Consider the following 20,994-nt stretch of genomic DNA (forward strand, 5'->3'; position numbering starts at 1 on the left):
GACGGTTCTCCTTGCCTTGGATTAAGACAATATAGACACATTCTCTAACAGGCAGATTCGTAACATCTCTAGTTGTAAAGCTCAACAATCTTTTGCTGCATATCAGACCTATATTCTTTGGTTTTACTCATTTGTGATGGATGATTTTTGCAACTACATGTCAATTAGCAGTTAGTAGAGTATTAGTAGACTGTCTGCTTAATATCTTCTAACACTTTCTTTGTCAACTTATTGTACTAACCCTAAACCTACCCTAACAGTCTACTCTGAGAGTTAGTAGACATGTAGTTGCAAATTAATGAGAATTAGTTGACATGTAGTTACAAAGTTACTTATAGTTAATAGAATGTCTAAAGTGGACTATCGAAATAAAGTGTAACCAATATTTTAATTCAAAATTGCAAATGTATTTGGAAACAAATATACATTTTTGTGTGGGTTATCTATCCATCCATTATATTTTGTTATATACATTTGTTATATTTTTTAAAAAGACAACTTCGGGAGGGTGGTGCTCATGTATGAGAGTGATTTCACACTGTAGCTCATTTCTAATTGGTAACTTGCTGCGTTACAGCCTTGCATTTCTCAATCAGCTCTTTAGTCAGTGCTGACATGGCTACTCTCTCAAAAGTCCCACATCAGCTGCACATATATTCGCTTACTGGAAGAGTCATCATGACTTTTGCAACATCTCAATTTGACAGAAATGGAGGATAGGACTTATTGTAATAATGGAATGTTGTTGATAAATGCCAGTGACATGTTAATGCACAACTACAGGAGGAGTGAAGTTTACATGGATACCATGACTGAAATACACTGAAATACTGCACTACTAGCTTAATAGAAGCGTTATTTATTTGAAAGAACCATAAACTAAATGCTCTGAAGAGATTCTATTCATTTAATTAAAAAGGAAAGTCTACACCTGTATCCGACATCGCCATCCAGTGTACTCTTAGTGTACTCACATGTGCATCAAGTGTGATATTTTCATACACGTTTCTATTTTTTAGGCATTTATAGTGTTTTTTTAAAGCTTGTTAAAGGGATAATTATTTCCCAAATATTTAAATACTGTCATCATTTTCTCATCCTCATGTTGTTCCAAACCCAAACGATTTTCTTTGATGCAAGGTCACTAACATGCCCTTTTGTTGTTCCTTGGAAGAAAGAGATTGCATGGGCCCCAGCGCAAAATTGATGTGTCCCTTCCACCCCCACAGCTTAAGAACAATCTTAAATACACTGGGGGGAAAAAGTTGTAAATAAAAGCTTATTGGAGTTTTACAATTACATACCATTTCAATTGTTCTACTTCAAAATGTCATGATTAATTCAGCACTTCTCATCTTGTAATTATTTTTGAAAAGTACTATCAATTTCTAAGTGAAAATTGTTTCAAAGGAAACTCTAAACTACTTTTTCCCCCCTGTGCACATTAAAATATAGCATTGCATTTTCATGTTTAAAATCTTGACCAAGCTGGTGGTCAAGGCATCATAGTTTCACACAGGCCACTGTAGGCGAATAGTTCAGTGCATTCCTTGGTTGTGATCCTTGGAGACGGTTCTCCTTGCCTTGGATTAAGACAATATAGACACATTCTCTAACAGGCAGATTCGTAACATCTCTAGTTGTAAAGCTCAACAATCTTTTGCTGCATATCAGACCTATATTCTTTGGTTTTACTCATTTGTGATGGATGATTAAGGGAATTTGGCCTTTTTGTTGCCTCATATTTGTACTCCTGTGAAAAAGCCATGACTGGATAATTTGATGTTCCTAGTCACTGGTGTGCTAAAAAAAAAATTTCATAATTTCCTCACCACTTTCAATTGTTTTAATTCAATGAAAGGATGGATTTTTGTGAATTTAAATGTAAAATCAAAAGGATAAACAATGCGGAATAATTTTCACAGCCTTCTTTGCATATATTTACCAAGGGGGGCAATAATTCTGACAACTGTATACAGGTATAGTGAGACTGAAATGACGTTTCACTGCCTTGTAAGAGAAGAGTTCTTTGAAGAGAACACAATAACTAGCTCTACGAGGCTATGCTGCAGAAAATACCAAATTCAAATACCTCCATTTCAGTATGCAAAACTTGCTTCTCTCGCGCCAATCAACAACCACTAAAATTGGAATCCTGCTCTGTTATTCTTGTTCGATATAGTTTTAGTTACATCTTATCTGATATCCTTGTTGCAGCATAATTGTAATTTTAAAGCATGTACTCACTATAGAGTTAGGATTAGTTGCTTTCATATGCATCATTTACGGTTCTTGCTATAGTAAGTATATGTAATATATACTGTACATAACAAGGTCACTGTAAAATAGTTACCACAGTCCGACTCAAAAATGAACAAAATAACGTTAAACTAAGATTATTCCATGTTTGAGTATAGTGCAAGATGTGCTGTAGACCGAACACTTGTAAACAAAGAGTAAAAGTAATTTGTTTAATAAAATATGCAGTGTAAAACAATGCCTAAATCATAACTATATGAACAATTTATAATAAATAAAAATAAAAGTCAACATCCTTGTAGCCGAGAGGGAAAAAACAGACAGAAATAAGACTCCTAAAAATATCATACAAAGTTTTTGAAAAATCTGTGCTTTTCAAAAATGGTATATTTACATTGGCATTAATGTTCTTGCTATAGTAAGTATATGTAATATATACTGTACATAACAAGGTCACTGTAAAATAGTTACCACAGTCCGACTCAAATGAACAAAATAACGTTAAACTAAGATTATTCCATGTTTGAGTATAGTGCAAGATGTGCTGTAGACCGAACACTTGTAAACAAAGAGTAAAAGTAATTTGTTTAATAAAATATGCAGTGTAAAACAATGCCTAAATCATAACTATATGAACAATTTATAATAAATAAAAATAAAAGTCAACATCCTTGTAGCCGAGAGGGAAAAAACAGACAGAAATAAGACTCCTAAAAATATCATACAAAGTTTTTGAAAAATCTGTGCTTTTCAAAAATGGTATATTTACATTGGCATTAAAGATTGCTCTAAAGCATGAATGATAAAGTTTACTACAGGTAGCAAAATGTTGAACGAATGCTCATTTTTCCAAAAGCATTACATAAAATATACAGGAAAACAGCTTTGGACAAACTTGGACAACCATCTTAAACCGTATTATAGCTTTTACCTACCGAGCAATCAGAGCAAATATTGAACGTCTTTTCAGTTGGGAGCTTCATTTAAAGAGGGGATGAGGAGGGAGGGAGAGAGAGGGAGAGAGAGAGAGAGAGAGAGAGAGAGCGAGAGCGAGAGCAAAAAAAGGCAAGTTCCCTCCCAAGACTGCTCCCATAAAACACTTCAAGTCAAAGAACCTTTGTTTATGCTGATGCATGAACAGTGCCATTACTCCAGTTCCAAATTTAAACATAGTATGGAACTCACCAGAACTTAAATTGAAGTATAAAATAGTCTCATATTTTTGCACTTTTAAACCATCAATGTGCCTCTTGCGCAGAGGAGGAAAAAAAATAAAAAATCTTAATTCTCTCCTCCTCCAAACATGTCTGCCAGCTTCTTAAAGCGTGGGCCCCACTCATTGAGGAAGTCATAGTCTTGGTCATGTCCTGAGCTGGAAGAGTTGAGGGAGCTGAGTGAACTCGCATCGGAGCCTCCTCCTTCATAGTCAAACACCAGGAGGGAGTCATATGGGGGTGCTGTGGGATCGTTATCCGCAGCCTTCAAATTCTGTGGTACAAAGAGTTGTGTTATTGTCACACATGCATATTGTTATAAAAATATATATGAAACAGACTTTAAAGTATTAGTTCACTTCCAGAATAAAAATTCTGATAATTAACTCACCCCCCATGTCATCCAAGATGTTCATGTCCTTCTTTCTTCAGTCAAAAAGAAATTAAGGTTTTTGAGGAAAACATTCCAGGTTTTTTCGAAATCCTGGAATGTTTTCCTCAAAAACCTTAATTTCTTTTTGACTGAAGAAAGAAGGACATGAACATCTTGGATGACATGGGGGTGAGTAAATTATTGGGACATTTTTATTCTGGAGGTGAACTAATCCCAGGGTTTCTGCAGACATGAACAAGTTAAATTTAAGACTTTAAGACCTTTTTAATACCACCTTATATGAAATTTAAGACCTAAACCTGTAATGGAAATACACATTTTATTACATTGTGTATAAATTAAAAAGAAAACAAAATATCATTGCTGTAATAAATTATATTACTACGATATACAGTGAACTTTTCATGTCAGCAGACAATATTCCATACAAAATATCCCCGCAAAATAACTGCATCACTGAGATTTTTGGTGGAGTAAACAATTTATTCTGAAGCAATATTTTCATCAGTGTTCTATCAGCTTTTACATACTTAAATCTGCATATTTTTAACCTTTTTAGATGTATGCATCATCTTACATGTCAAATTATTACAATTTATCAATAAATTCAATATACACTATACACTCATAAAAATAAAGGTGCTTCACGATGCCATAGAAGAACCTTTTTGTCTGAATGGTTCCATAAAGAGCCTTTAACATCTGAAGAACCTTTCTGTTTCACAAAAGGTTCTTTGTGGCGAAAGAAGGTTCTTCATATTACAAAAAGGTAAGAAAGAGATGGTTCTTTAAAGAACCATTGACTGAATGGTTCTTTGTGGAACCAAAAATGGTTCTTTTATGGCATCGCTTGAAGAACCTTTATTTTTAAGAGTGTAGGGCTGCTACCAGTCAGATTAAATAATTTACACTGCAAATAACAATAATTACAACTGCAATAAATAATGTTATGAGATTAGTGTTTTAAATGCATTTATGAGTATACAAATAAGAAATGTTGAGGGGGAAAATGCATACTTTTCAACATACTTCTCAACTGAACTACCAGTAAGTGACGGTAAGTCACTTAATGAGTGAGTATTGAGTCATTCATTCAACTAATCTGAGTGTGTTATCATGCTGGTATCTTCAGGACTTTTGTGGACAGCTGACTCCTAAAGTTTTTGATATTCTTCATATTATGTGTGGTGGTCAGATAGAAATGAATCTTTTCAAATAAGTTTAAATAGATTGTTACCTTTTATGGGCATTTTACCTTTATAAAGCCATTTTTCTATAAGTCTGCATTATCTTTTGAGTCAGATTCGTACATTTAATCAGTGAATTACAATAATAAGACATTTGGGCTGTTACCAAGCAAATGAAATCAGTATCAACAAAATGCATCTTTGCAATCCAGACATAAGCTGCACCTTAATTGTCATTTAGATGTATTTACACACAGTTTAATGCAGGACATGAACGCATTTAACCTGCATTTACAAATGCATAAATAATGTTTTGATATATTTAACAAATTGAATACTGATATTTGAAATTATTTAAAAAAAAAAATGAAAAGATACTTTAAATGTGAAATTAAAACCGCCAGCAGGTGGCAGCAAGTCACTGTTAAGAAGTGAGTCATTGCGATTGAACCGAATAATTTAAACAGTTGATTTATTCAGTAACGAAACACCGTCATGTTGCTCAGACGCGCAAAACAGCGCTGTGGCTTTGTTTGGAATTATTTTTGTTGGCGAAATAGTGCAAAAACAGGCAATATGGGGTCTAAAACGCAAGTCTCTTAATAAAACTTCTAGTTTATTGAACGGTTGTAAAAAAAAATCAATATTACATTTGTATATGGTAATTTTTGGAGAAAAGAAAATGGCACTCTTCCATGTGAACTTGATTAACTATATGAAGTGGTATAAATATACACATTTTCTGCCCCCATGTCTTGAATTTGTGATCATTTTGAATGTATTTTAATAGACTGAATTATGCAGTGAAAGAGCGCACTAGACTTCACGTAGACTGCACTGTTTTGAATGTTTTTTTGCATCGTGAGAATATTGAGCAAAATAGCTCACTTGTCATGGTGTTATTTAACTATATAATGTTATGAATAAACTAAACATTTTGAATTTTTACCTCAGTGTGTTTCTTCTGAATTTATGCGTGTTGTCACGCTCATTTGTTCTGAAGTCTCGAGACAAACAGAGTGAGCCTCAGCGTGAGCTTGTATTCTGTATTCTGCTAACTTACTCCAATTCTCTCTGATGACGCAGTAACTTACCACGGGGAAGAAAACATCTTCGGTCTGTCCAATGATTGTAAAGCCATTAGGTCCATCAGACTGAAGATATTTTAGCGGTAATGAATAGTTAAGACGTTTAGCCACTATCAAACATCCAGCCGTTTTAATGTGAAAGAATGAGTTGAATTTCTTAAAACATTTGTAATTGCTCACATGTGTCATTCATCGAGGTGGACCAGTTTTTACTGGTTTCTCCTTGGGCCTCAACGCTAAAGGGTGCACCAAAAGGAGGTCCATCTTTGTCCGTTATAGAGAGAAGAACTGGGGCTGATCCACGATTACAAATTTCTATATTCCTTTCATTAATAATAGGAGCGTTGTCATTTACATTCTCCAATTCAATTATCAGGGTTCCTGTGCCAGTCGCTGGAGATGTTGCTGCACACAAGCACAAACATATTAGAAAAAGGCTATGCTGCAAGAATTCCTTCTACCTAGAAAAACAAATTACCATCATCATCCACGGCCAAAATGATTGCTCTGTATTTGCCATCTTTGACATAAACAGATTCTCTATCCATAAGGTTGCTGACTTTAATCACTCCCGTCTCTGGAGACACACTTAACCAGCCAGCATCATCATCATCACCCATTTTATAACTGGAAAGGGGAAGAAAAAAAAACAACAACACTGGTTAAAACTACAAATGTTCATCAACAACAACTTAATGTTGATTTGACCCGTCTTGCCTGAAGGTTTACAAATTTGAAGTTGAAAGTATATACAGAAATGCTGTGGTTTGAAGGCTGGGTGGAAGAAATCTGATAGTGGGCGGGATATAGGCCTTGCTAGGTAGCTGCTAGACAGTTGCTAAGGTGGTTCTCAGTAATAATACTAGTGAAGTGAGGCTAGGGTAAGGGACAGCCAGATGCTTTAAAGTCTTCAATGTGTTCAAACCTTAATTAGAAAAAAACAGATTAAATGAGGGCTGCTCGATTATGGCACAAATCATAATTCCGATTATTTTGGTCAATATTGTAATCTCGATTATTTAACACGATTATAAGTGGACCACATGCCCAAAACTTTATACAAGTGATTTGTTTAAAGATAGATATATCACTTTAAGAGCCGCACGGATCCAATTTATTGTTACACACGTTTTTTCATTCTCAACCGTTTACGTTGATATACTACATAACCGACGAGGGTTTGTGAGAATAATCACAAAGCGCCGCATTTTGACACATTTTTTGCATGTATTTGACCGTTTAGGTGCGCACCTTAAAGGTGCAATAGGAGATCTTGGAAAATGCGAACTTTAGCCTGATAGCACTGAAAGCGAACTTCCCACCCTTCCTGCAATCGCCGTCCAAAGCCACGCCCCCTGAACGCATTTACACTCACAGACCAGAGACAACATTACTACAATAGGCTACATCAGGTTCCCAATTCCAGCCCATGTTCTGAAGTGAAGTAAACTTCAACGGATTTCCCCTGCTCAAGCTCTGTATTTGCCATCTTTGACATAAACAGATTCTCTATCCATAAGGTTCCTGACTTTAATCACTCCCGTCTCTGGAGACACACTTAACCAGCCAGCATCATCATCATCACCCATTTTATACCTGGAAAGGGGAAGAAAAAAAACAACACGGGTTAAAACTACAAATGTTCATCAACAACAACTTAATGTTGATTTGACCAGTCTTGCCTGAAGGTTTACAAATTTGAAGTTGAAAGTATATACAGAAATGCTGTGGTTTGAAGGCTGGGTGGAAGAAATCTGATAGTGGGCGGGATATAGGCCTTGCTAGGTAGCTGCTAGACAGTTGCTAAGGTGGTTCTCAGTAATAATACTAGTGAAGTGAGGCAAGGGTAAGGGACAGCCAGATGCTTTAAAGTCTTCAATGTGTTCAAACCTTAATTAGAAAAAAACAGATTAAATGAGGGCTGCTCGATTATGGCACAAATCATAATTCCGATTATTTTGGTCAATATTGTAATCTCGATTATTTAACATGATTATAAGTGGACCACATGCCCAAAACTTTATACAAGTGATTTGTTTAAAGATAGATATATCACTTTAAGAGCCGCACGGATCCAATTTATTGTTACACACGTTTTTTCATTCTCAACCATTTACGTTGATATACTACATAACCGACGAGGGTTTGTGAGAATAATCACAAAGCGCCGCATTTTGACACATTTTTTGCATGTATTTGACCGTTTAGGTGCGCACCTTAAAGGTGCAATAGGAGATCTTGGAAAATGCGAACTTTAGCCTGATAGCACTGAAAGCGAACTTCCCACCCTTCCTGCAATCGCCGTCCAAAGCCACGCCCCCTGAACGCATTTACACTCACAGACCAGAGACAACATTACTACAATAGGCTACATCAGGTTCCCAATTCCAGCCCATGTTCTGAAGTGAAGTAAACTTCAACGGATTTCCCCTGCTCAGGGAGTAGGAAGCAATGAACTCTGTGTAGGGATCATATCGATCGGAACACAGTTCATGCACGTAGCTCACTACTAACGAGCTGGCGCGAGGACTGGATTAACCGCTGGGCTACATCATGTGTCATTCACCGGTGAAAAATCTTTAAAAGTACTACAATAACAGGAAGGAAGATCGGCTTGTTGATGTTTGCCTGCCATCCTCGCTCTGTCTGCACAGCGTGCGAACGCGCTGACGACGTATTCGGTCTGCGCGAACTAGGTGCGCAGAGGTATGATAATACATACGTTGACAGGCAGGTAGGAAAGCATATTAAAACGCTCAGACCGAACGTTTTGATTAGATGAACATTTCTTGATCCTACACCTTACACAGAATATATAAATACAGACAAATACATTTAGACCACTTAACTTAATGATTGCTATCGGGATGTGAAGAGTATATTCCTTTCATTAATAATAGGAGCGTTGTCATTTACATTCTCCAATTCAATTATCAGGGTTCCTGTGCCAGTCGCTGGAGATGTTGCTGCACACAAGCACAAACATATTAGAAAAAGGCTATGCTGCAAGAATTCCTTCTACCTAGAAAAACAAATTACCATCATCATCCACGGCCAAAATGATAGCTCTGTATTTGCCATCTTTGACATAAACAGATTCTCTATCCATAAGGTTCCTGACTTTAATCACTCCCGTCTCTGGAGACACACTTAACCAGCCAGCATCATCATCATCACCCATTTTATACCTGGAAAGGGGAAGAAAAAAAACAACACGGGTTAAAACTACAAATGTTCATCAACAACAACTTAATGTTGATTTGGCCAGTCTTGCCTGAAGGTTTACAAATTTGAAGTTGAAAGTATATACAGAAATGCTGTGGTTTGAAGGCTGGGTGGAAGAAATCTGATAGTGGGCGGGATATAGGCCTTGCTAGGTAGCTGCTAGACAGTTGCTAAGGTGGTTCTCAGTAATAATACTAGTGAAGTGAGGCAAGGGTAAGGGACAGCCAGATGCTTTAAAGTCTTCAATGTGTTCAAACCTTAATTAGAAAAAAACAGATTAAATGAGGGCTGCTCGATTATGGCACAAATCATAATTCCGATTATTTTGGTCAATATTGTAATCTCGATTATTTAACACGATTATAAGTGGACCACATGCCCAAAACTTTATACAAGTGATTTGTTTAAAGATAGATATATCACTTTAAGAGCCGCACGGATCCAATTTATTGTTACACACGTTTTTTCATTCTCAACCGTTTACGTTGATATACTACATAACCGACGAGGGTTTGTGAGAATAATCACAAAGCGCCGCATTTTGACACATTTTTTGCATGTATTTGACCGTTTAGGTGCGCACCTTAAAGGTGCAATAGGAGATCTTGGAAAATGCGAACTTTAGCCTGATAGCACTGAAAGCGAACTTCCCACCCTTCCTGCAATCGCCGTCCAAAGCCACGCCCCCTGAACGCATTTACACTCACAGACCAGAGACAACATTACTACAATAGGCTACATCAGGTTCCCAATTCCAGCCCATGTTCTGAAGTGAAGTAAACTTCAACGGATTTCCCCTGCTCAGGGAGTAGGAAGCAATGAACTCTGTGTAGGGATCATATCGATCGGAACACAGTTCATGCACGTAGCTCACTACTAACGAGCTGGCGCGAGGACTGGATTAACCGCTGGGCTACATCATGTGTCATTCACCGGTGAAAAATCTTTAAAAGTACTACAATAACAGGAAGGAAGATCGGCTTGTTGATGTTTGCCTGCCATCCTCGCTCTGTCTGCACAGCGTGCGAACTCGCTGACGACGTATTCGGTCTGCGCGAACTAGGTGCGCAGAGGTATGATAATACATACGTTGACAGGCAGGTAGGAAAGCATATTAAAACGCTCAGACCGAACGTTTTGATTAGATGAACATTTCTTGATCCTACACCTTACACAGAATATATAAATACAGACAAATACATTTAGACCACTTAACTTAATGATTGCTATCGGGATGTGAAGAGACTTTCAACCAGCATAACAAAAAATGTTTCTGAAGACAATCACCTATTGCACCTTTAAGCTAAAAGTTGACTTTACACATCCATATTCTGTTCCATCCGAGCGCATGCACAGAAAGCCTCCTGAGGATCAGCGCAAGTGCTCTTTCGTGCTTTTAAAAACATTACTAAATCGAATCAACTTTGATAAATCAAGCATGTCCCATTTTGCGAAAGTCACGTTACATGATTTTACAGATTTGCATGTGAAATTGGGCTTTTATGGAGGAGCAAAAGCGGAATGGGGCACAATAATTGTTTTCTCGATTATTGTATTTTCATAATCGTTGGAGGCCGAAATCGAAACCATATTTTGATTAATTGCACAGCTCTAGATTAAATAAATTTTTTTAAAATTGAATTTATGAACAGTATATCAATGCTGATATACTATCAGTGCTATTATATTTATTGGATTTTTATTCACTATAAGACCTGGTAGCCTCTAGAGAAATCAGTCAGAAAAGGAAACAAAAAAAAAAAAAAAATATATATATATATATATATATTACTTACGTTATCTTCTGTGATTTTCCAGTGTCTGGATCAGTGGCTGTATAAGCAACCAATTCAGTATCAACTGGTGAATCTTCAGATTTGAAAATAACCTTCTCCTTTGGATTAAACTCGGGAGGCTCGTTCACATCTTCTACATTCACCGTGACTGTGGCAGTGGAAGTGGGCAAAGAACCAACAAAAGGATCATCGTTCTCAACAATCACAGACAGAACGTATTGCTTGGTCTTCTCAAAGTCCAGGGGCTAAATAGAAAAGAAAGCATATTTTACTAAGGTATGTCATCACAATTAATTCACTGGACAAACATATGAGCATCACACAGTACCTTTACAGTGGTGATGATGCCCTCCAGCTGGCTGGGTCCAGTACTGACACTGAAAAACCCACCCTTGTCACCACTAATAATACGATACTTGGTTGACCAGGAAGGTGATCCAACTTCATCTCCATCGGTAACTGCAAGTTTAGCCACTACAGCCCCTACTTTATTTTCTGGAACGGATACGGTGTGCTAAAATAAGGAGATGTATGGTATATGGATTAAGTATTAAGGAGTTCAAACACCTATAAATGGTATAGTAAAACACTCTGAATACATAAATATACATTACCAAAGTTTGCTCAAACTGTGGTGGGTTATCATTGCTGTCAGTAATTGTAATAACAGCTGTGCCAGTGGTTGCCAAACCATCTCCTTCCGTGTCAGCAGCCACAATTAACAAAGTATATCTGGGCCATTGCTGAAAAGGAAGATAACTGATGAGTTCGTTTACATTAAGTCATTTTTTCACCACTTTGAGATTCATCAAACGTCACTTCTCACCTCTCTGTCCATGTCTGGTTCTCGCACACGAATGGTTCCAGATAAAATGTTGATATCAAACATGTTCGGTTTTGGAAATTGTGGCTCTTGGCTGACAATTGCATAGCTGACTATACCGTTGTTCGTATCTGGGTCATCTGCATCAGTGGCTGTGACCGTCATAAACTCATAATCTTTGGTAAGGGAATAAAGACTAATTAGGTGGTAAAAGCTGCAGAGGCATTTGAAGAGAAAAAAATAGCTAAAAGCTATTTTACTGAGAAACTGCACCATACACCTACCTTTTCCAGCAGCTTCATGAACATATCCATTAAAAGGATTTTGAGTAAACACAGGCCTATTATCATTTTGGTCGATCACATTGATGACAATTTCCATTGGTTTTTCTGCTACATTAATCACATCAAGTGCTGTAGCATGAGCTATAAGCTAAAGAAATGAGAATAAATTTGGGCATGTTAAGGGGCAAATACTGAATGAGTTTCTTTAAAGTATTTTAGTCCATGTCTATTAGCTTTGAGACACTGATATGCAAGAAAACTGACTTCATCTTTAGTAGATATACAAATTTAAAATGCAAGGTCTCATGCAAACACATGAAAATAAATCTGATGAAAAGAGGACAGTTTTCAAAGAATCAAGAGTGATCAATGCTTAAATACAAACTAAATGTTGATTTTAAATGTTTAAGAGACTAAATATCAACTTACTCTGTATGAAGCTTTTTTTTCTCTGTCGAGTGGCTGAGTCACATAGAGATTCCCTGATAATCTTTCAACAGTGAAAATTCCCTTTGGGTCCTGATTTGCCCCTTCACCTGTGATGCTGTATTGCATTCGAGTTTCCAGGGCATAGTCGGACTTTATCTAAACACAGAAAGCAACAAGAGAACAACGTCAATGACAAACAAACCTCTCTCATTAGTCTAATTCTGAACAGTCCTTTCATGATTTCCACTCACCTGGACCAGCTTCATTGGGAACGGACCTCTGCTATTCTCGGGTACATTGAATGGCGGAATAACCCAACCTCTCTTTGCTCTCTTCAGACCCGTTGAAGACTTTAGAAAAGTCAGAACCTGATCAGAGGGCAATTCCATCTAAAAATATTAGATAAATGTGTTAGTAAGAGACAATAAACGACAAAACATTTGTTTACAATTAAAGACAGAACACTTATACTAGTGAACATGAAAAACAACATTTAGGCATTTGCTGATTACCGTGCGTGACTAAGGCAACTTGAAACTTCTGAATATCAAAATGTTTATTACAGCTACTGACTACTAAAATTGTTCTGGTAAAAACAGTATTAATATGTGGGGGAGTAAAATTTATGGGCCGCCATTTAATAAACCAATTTAGGGTAATTTGAGAACTCTTCATTTCCTGGCTGGATGTACATTATTCCACTTTATATAATAAATGGAGCAGAATACAGGAAAGTGTTGGAAATCCAAGGCATTAGGTTTTAGCACTGCATAAATTAAACATCTGCAGACGCATTTTGTTTTAGACCAATAGGCTAGAACAAATATACATCAGTATGGATAGAAAATTCAATGAATTCAACATCTTTAATAATAGGGTAAACGTACCTATTAAAGGGTTAGTTCACCCAAAAATTAAAATTAGGCTGCGTTTTACTTACCCCTGAGGCATCCTAGGTGTATATGACTTGTATACGTGTATATAATTTTTATTTTTGTGTGAACTAACCCTTTAAGCTCACGTACCCATTAAGCACACTACCATTTTTGAGCTCAGATTATAAAAAGAAAAAATCATGTATTATCCTACTTGATGTCTTAACCAATTTATGCGTTTGTTACTACATACCTCCTGAAATTTCAAGTCAATCAGACCATTGCACACTGAGATATGGCTATCCATGTGTTCACACTGTCTGGCGGCCATTTTGAAAGCGGTCTGAAAACTTTCACCAGAAGAGTGAAAATCTTTTTTTTTTTTTTTTTTTTTAGATTTTTAAGCCTTTTTTTTGTATAAGTTTCACTACTCACTGCAAAATTAAGAGATTAATGTTTAGACTTTTGCGTATTATAACCTGGAACTTGGATGTGGGAAATAATTACAGTTAGATCCAAAAGATAGTTTTAGCAACACAGCACAGAAGCTACAGAACACAGTTAGCTGACTAGCTGTATAAGATTGTGTGCTACACTAATATATTACTTCACAGGCATTACTGGCTTGTATTTTTAAATCTATTATATTATACATTTACAGTTTATCGCTGGTCTGTGGTTTTACGCTGCTGTAAGTTTTAAAGACTTCATATTATTGAAAGGTGAACTTAAAGGGTGCACTATTATGAAAATCACAGTTTCAGTGTGGCATCAATAAGAAAGTATAATTTCATAGATAGTCAATAATAGTTGTTCATATTACATTGTTTAAACTTAATACATGACCTAGATTTATTTAGCAAAATCTTGTCCTTTAAAATTTCATGCAATATTTATTAATTAAAACTTGTTGCTGCTCCAATTAAGCTCAGTGTGCTCCCTTTAAGCTCTTCCACATTGAACCTATGTAAATACGCCATAAACAGACTTTAAATATTAACTGATGGTTGTCACCAAGTTAATCTTTATAAAATTATTAATAACTTATTTTCACAGCTTTAAGGACAAAATCTAGATGTAACTATAGTTAATGCACAAAGATGAAAGAGGCATGTCCGTACAAAGAAAGAGCCAACAGAAACCGGTCCTATCGGTCCAGGAAAAATGTGACTAAAGGCTGGAATACACTACACAACTTAAAATTTGAACAGATTTTTAAAACGCCAGGCATCATTCACTTACTGACTTTGTAAATAGTCACAAAGGAAAACTGGGCATCATACACTAAACAACTGAGGATTATACATTACCAGACTTTCAAGTTGTTCCGATCACAACAAACGTGTGCATTGTTGCTAGGAGACGTATGACAAATGAAAACAATATGTTCTAAAATTAGTTGAAAATATCAAACATGTTTGATCTCCTCTGACTGAATGGAATCAAAGTCTGAAACAAAAAAAATCTGAATCTGTGATCCATCATATTACACGATTTTCTATGGAATCAGTCAACTCAAATCTGCAGACTGGCTCTGACCTTTGGCAACTAGCATCAACTTCAGACTGTAAATTTATGGAAAACCGGGGCAAAAATCGTTTAGTGTATTCCAGGCATAAGAGAATATAAAAAAAGTTAACATCCATTTAATAAGAGGCTTCATAATGAGGCTAGTTTATTGGTTTGTTTTGTTATTTGATTTTTGACGAGTGTTATTTGATCTTTAAAAAGGTTGTTTAAAATAAAAGATGTGAGCTTATTGGGAACAGGGGTGCTTAATGAGTTAATTTTTGTACCCTTTAAGCACATCCAGACTTTTTTCAATTAATGATGTACATCTTAATTGAAATGCTTTTGTCATTTAAAATACAATTAAATATTATTGTGTCAGAGATTCATATTTTAATATAACTTCTTGTTCTGAAACCGATATCTTTTGCACTAAAAATGTCCTAATGTAGATTTTGGTGAGCTTAATTGGTACGTTTATCCTAATTATAAACATTAACAGAAATTAATAACTAAATACATCAATTTAAAGTACCATGGTAAAGTACCATACATAAAAACTGAAGTGTTCAGTAGAGGTCAGGCTTGCACTGTATTGCACAGCAGTTTCTTGCATGAAATGTGTTTGTACCTCTGGAGAGGAGATGTTCATGACGGTATCCATGTGATGCCCCTTATGTTGGTGGATACGCTCAACTTTGACAGATACAGTGTGCTTCTTGCCACTGGAGTCCCAAGCGTGCACAGAAAACACCTTGTGGCCTTCATGAAGAGTCACTTGTCTCTTCAGAGTTACAGTCCCATCCGTGTTCACATCAAACCGCTTGTCAACGGATTGAAAGAGGGTTCTTGTTCTTCCATCGCAGTTATTGAAAGTTACTGAGGCAGGGTTAAAAAAAACAACAACATCAACAAACAAATTAGTTATTCCCAAGACTCAGAACTTTAGTAAAGTCAACCTCACTTTTTCACAACACTTTCAATTGATCAAATGTTTCAAACCAATAAACTAATAGATGTTGCTTTAAGCATGAGGGGAAGTAGCTTGCCAAGTTTGTTTTTCTACCCACAATATTGATCGTTTAAGTGATTAATTGATGGAGAAGGGTAGGGGGAGACCGGGGGGAGAGCTGAGCTCTCGTGCCTCCGTTGGAAAAATAAAATAGCCAATAACCATTGAGTATTCACTTTCAGTGCTGAGGAGTGTAGAGAAAAGAAACTTCGCAAGGGAGGCTAGCCTCCCTTCTGATATATCAACCAATCATCATAGAGATGTAAATTACGTGCTATTAGTTTGAATGTCTCCCGCTGCGCTGATAATGTACCAAGTACTTATGATGAGTAGCGATGAATATTTGATCGACAACAGATTTACCAAGCTGTCATTCAAACAGTATATATACAAATAAAAATAAATAAATAAATAAATAAAAGGGAAAACATGCCTAAGCTGGATATTGGCTACAGCAGTCGGCTTAATTAAATGGCACAACAGGCAGCTCTCTTTTAACACAGACTTTTAAGAAGGGATGGATGTTTGCTTCAAGTGAGAGGCCAGGTAAGTGAAATTATATTATCTTGCTGTATGCGTGTCGTTTTATTTACGTTTTCTGACTAAAAGCAACCAAAAAGCCATTTTAAAGTGGTTAAGCAAATAATAATAATAATCGGCAGGGATCTTAGACCAATACAATTAGTGTGCCTTCTCCATTTTAAAACCCACGAGCCGCCACTCATAGGCTACTTTAAAAAGAATACATTGATTAGCAATGGATTATAAATATACTTAATTATTATGAAAATACCAGAGATGGCTTGAATAACACAGATAAACTATATTGTCGCAGTCGAGTGTTTATTGTCCGTTTTATCATTCAAAACGTTTATATGTTCGGTTTACTCCGTTACAGCTATAATAGCAATGTCTTTGTCCATATAAGGGATTTCCCGCTACTTCTGTGACTGGATATGTGGATTTTCTGTGTGAGGGCACCCTCTGGCGTCCAGTATGAATGAAACAGACATCATGCGTTTATAACGCTAATGGCCAATCCATAATTTTTGGGAGAATTTTTATTTAATAAGTATCGGTTCAGGCATCGTTTAGGCACCGGAACAGTTTTAAAAGTATCGATTTGGCACCGGAATCGAGAAAAAAAAAAAAAACGATACCCAACCCTAGGTATAGCTAACAGGCATGCTTTATGTCCTAGATTTCTCAACTTCAGAATAATGCTGACTGTCAATCCTTTTACCAAAACTACATAGCATAATTCATTTAAACAAACACTATACACCCGTTATACAGAGGTTTTGCAACAGCAGTGTGGACATCCATTAGTGGTCTGAAAAGAAGTGTTGAAACCAATCAGCCTTTAGCCACCATTAGTGGGACATTGAAAGGATGCTCTCTTCAAAATGTACAGAAATAAACTACAGATCAATTGCAATAAGGAACCACTACTGGTAAAAATAAATAAATAAATAAAGGTTTTAAAAGGTTTTAAAACTTAGAGTTAGCCTAGTACGAAAGGATAAATCAGTATGGCAGCATGTGAGATGAGGGGATAAAATTCAAAAGTAAAATCATACACAATTTTTAACTGGCATGACTTCTGGAAAGTACCTGACTGAGGGGAAAAACAAAAGACATGACACTACTTGCAAAACAATTGCATTAAACAGAAATGTTAGAACCGTAAAATACAGATAATATGCAAATTTAAAACATTGAAAAGAAAAAGAAAAAAAAAGTGAAAGTGTTAAATTTGTTGGCCATCAGTCATTCTTGAGAAGTGGGACAAAACAGGGTGCAAAATTGAAAAGATAAAACCTTGTACTCTGACAAATGAAACTACATTTATGTATCTTATATGTACTAAGCTACTGAGCTATGCTTTGATACAACCTCCCAACTTTTCTCTTTTTTAACCAAATGTGCTTTTTTACCTTGGACTGTGTAATATAATTTCAACTTTATCTTTAACAGACAGCATTCAAGATGTTTTTAACATTTCAAAACACATTCTCGTGTTAGCAGACATATTACACTTTCACATGTGACCAACAATTCCACAACAAATATAAAATATCATAATGAAATATTATCAAAATATTCAACTGACGGAGGTGATAGAACTGACGGAGTTGACACATCTGACAGAGGTGACAAAAACCTGAATTTGTAATAATTTTAACTATCAAATACATTGAATCAGTCAATTACTGTATTAAAACAAACAACAAACAGTGAGTATGTTATTGTTTATAAAGCTTTTATTCAAGAGTCACATTTAAGTATTTTGATATATCATTGGAACACAATCTTATGGTGGTGACATCTGACGGTGTTGACAAATTTGGCATTTCTTTCACAAAACCAGTGGAGATCATGTAGTAGTTATTTTATTTTTTTCTGTTGATGCTAGATGCTAATGGAACCTGCTTCAGGTGAATAAAATTATCTAAATATTTCAAATAATTTCCTCAGAAATAGGAAGACGGTGTTGACATATCCTGACTGTGACAAAGGAGATATTAACATTAGGATTTAAAATATTCTAAAACTTAGCAGAGCCTGTCTGACACTGATGTACTCTGCAGATGTGAACTGTGGCAAGGGGGTCCTTTAGAGTGACAGCTGCCCCTGATATTATTACATTTTATTGAATGTCTGACGGTGTTGACAAAAAGCGGGGACGCAACTTTAAAATCTTATGAAACATGCATGCGTCATTAAAAAACAACAACCTTGCTTTGATAGGAGATATTATTAAGTGTTGCTTTTGATAAAACGAGCTCTTTTTCATAATTAAAAAAAACATTATCCATTTTATTGCATATGAATGATTGAAGCCTTCTCTGTGGACACACTGTTTTAGACGTAGTGAGAGGACATTAAGAAACACAGATTTGGTATAATAATGAGAAAATGTAATTGAAGGTGATAATTGTGTTAAATACATACTATTATTAATCCCTCATGACATTTAAAATTGAAAATATTTTTTATTTTTTTAAAGCTAATAGCAATTACCCTTGCTGGACCTGTTTTGTCCCACGTCTAAAGAATTGCTGGTCCCACACCCACAGAAAATCACTGGATGAAATCATCTGAATTAGTCACAACACCTGCCAAGTCTCTGAAATACCACGAATCAGTAAGAAAATTCGAAACACGAGCCTAAAAGTTAGCATAGAACACATTAATTAACTAGCCTATAACGTTAGCGTTTTTGAAACCGGCTGAGTTAGTGTACTTTGCTTGGTTTAGAAATATTTTAATACTTAAAATATTTTTAACAACGTTCAGTTGCTTTAGCATTTTAATGAGATTTGTGAAAACAGCCTAACGTTACCTCTTCCTAGTCTTTTTCCCATGTGAAGGTGATCTCTGTGCACTTTAAAAACGATTAGCTCCGACTCAAACCCAGGTGTGCATGTCGACTCCTCCGCATATCCACACGACAATACCTGACAAAACAAAACAAAACAAATGAGAAAGAAGCATAACAAATCGAAGACTTCATTTTCCGAAACTGCGTGTCAATGTTCGGCATGTTACTCGGCGATCCAAAAGAAAAAAAACTTACCTGACAAAGAAAAACGATAACTCCCAATCGTACAATCCTTGCACACGCCATTCGACACGCTAAAAGTCTTGTAAAATCCCTCTGCGTTTTAATCCTTCGAAGTCTTTAAAATGTAACACAACAGTTCCTTCCACCGTCTCAACAGCCGCAAATTGAGGATGGAAATGGTCTACACAGGTAGTCTATAGCTTTCTGATGCAGCCAGGTGACCTCGCCCATCCGGTAATTACCTTGTCCAAATATGGGTATGGATGACTTTTAGACACTCCTATAACACAGGTAAAAAAGGAAGATTTAGGTTTTCGAAAATCCCCGGATTAGTGAACAACGTGTGAAATATGGAACCTGAGACCAGTCGCTTCTCAAAACACCCTAGATAACATCCCACTCAATTCTTTAAAAGACTATGTGTGAACTCTGTGAGAACTCCATTCATGCCTTTAACACTGAAAAATCCCCATGACACAGGCTGTTTTGATGTTGAAATGGATTAGGAGTTATAAATCTGCTGGTGGATTTAAAGACTAGTTTTCTAAAACAGATAGATCAAAATATATCGTTCCTGTTCACAGGAAATTGTTTATAGACTGCACCTACAAACTGGAAACTATAATATGAAAAAATAACATGCTATTACAAATAAGCATAGTAAAATACCTTGTGTTTAGGCTTGACTCGGTGCAGTCTGCTCATATACAGTAGCTATAGTGCAGTCTTTTCCCAACGGATCCCATTCACATAATATGGCCATGTGAACTCATATCAGGACAATTTTAGTTTTAGCTTCCAGTAAGTCATATTGCACATCTTCCAAAGTTTACTCATTTGATCGGTATTTCTTGTAAACCCTGATGATTTACTTTAAGGCTAGTGATGCAATGATTATGACTTTCATAGTCATCGGGCCCGTTCCCCCCGACAATGTCACAATAACATCCCTAATAAGACCTAATTCTTGCTTTGTATTATATTATTGACCTTCATATTTTTGCTAATTTAACGGATTACTCGGATATCCATTAATTAAGTTTTGCAGGATGAATGATCATGACCTGTTTTTCTTCCGACATACAATACTAGGTCAAACTGTACTCAAGTTTGGTTCTTCTCACAAAACTCAAAAAAGAAAGTGAGCAGAGCTCATTAGCATTTAAAGGGACATGCCCCAAAATGAGTTGCTGTGAACAGAGCAAGGTAAAAAGGGAGTTGTTTTACATGCCCACTGAAGAATTTTAAACAAAGTATGTTGCAGACCGTTCATGAAGACCCTAAAGAATCATACCAACTTGTGGAAGATCAATGTCCCCTTTGAAGCACAG

General features: G+C 36.1%; 1 protein-coding gene across 1 annotated transcript; it reads right to left on the bottom strand.

The window, feature by feature from the left end:
* Positions 1 to 3,540: 3,540 nt before the first annotated feature.
* On the bottom strand, positions 3,541 to 19,887 carry LOC107571929 (cadherin-1-like). The gene is made up of 13 exons (XM_016258316.1): positions 19,676 to 19,887; positions 19,442 to 19,556; positions 15,715 to 15,962; positions 12,951 to 13,088; positions 12,700 to 12,855; positions 12,271 to 12,418; positions 11,990 to 12,162; positions 11,778 to 11,906; positions 11,492 to 11,677; positions 11,164 to 11,408; positions 6,621 to 6,769; positions 6,323 to 6,547; positions 3,541 to 3,716 (listed from the first exon to the last, which is right to left on the bottom strand). Exons 1-13 carry the CDS (start codon positions 19,724 to 19,726, stop codon positions 3,541 to 3,543), a joined length of 2,139 nt encoding a protein of 712 aa, XP_016113802.1. The 5' UTR covers positions 19,727 to 19,887.
* Positions 19,888 to 20,994: the final 1,107 nt, after the last annotated feature.

Source organism: Sinocyclocheilus grahami, unplaced genomic scaffold (assembly GCF_001515645.1).
Source record: "Sinocyclocheilus grahami isolate Dianchi unplaced genomic scaffold, SAMN03320097.WGS_v1.1 scaffold1670.1, whole genome shotgun sequence".
Classification (NCBI taxonomy): Eukaryota; Metazoa; Chordata; class Actinopteri; order Cypriniformes; family Cyprinidae; genus Sinocyclocheilus; species Sinocyclocheilus grahami.

What these genes read in the sequence shown, in the direction of transcription:
- LOC107571929 (XM_016258316.1), bottom strand. Translation starts at nt 19,726, where the DNA reads ATGGCGTGTGCAAGGATTGTACGATTGGGAGTTATCGTTTTTCTTTGT. An exon ending in AACCAGACATGGACAGAGAG is followed by an intron (nt 11,907 to 11,989) that starts GTGAGAAGTGAC and finishes CTTCCTTTTCAG; the next exon opens with CAATGGCCCAGATATACTTT. An exon ending in CACAGTTTGAGCAAACTTTG is followed by an intron (nt 11,678 to 11,777) that starts GTAATGTATATT and finishes TCCTTATTTTAG; the next exon opens with CACACCGTATCCGTTCCAGA.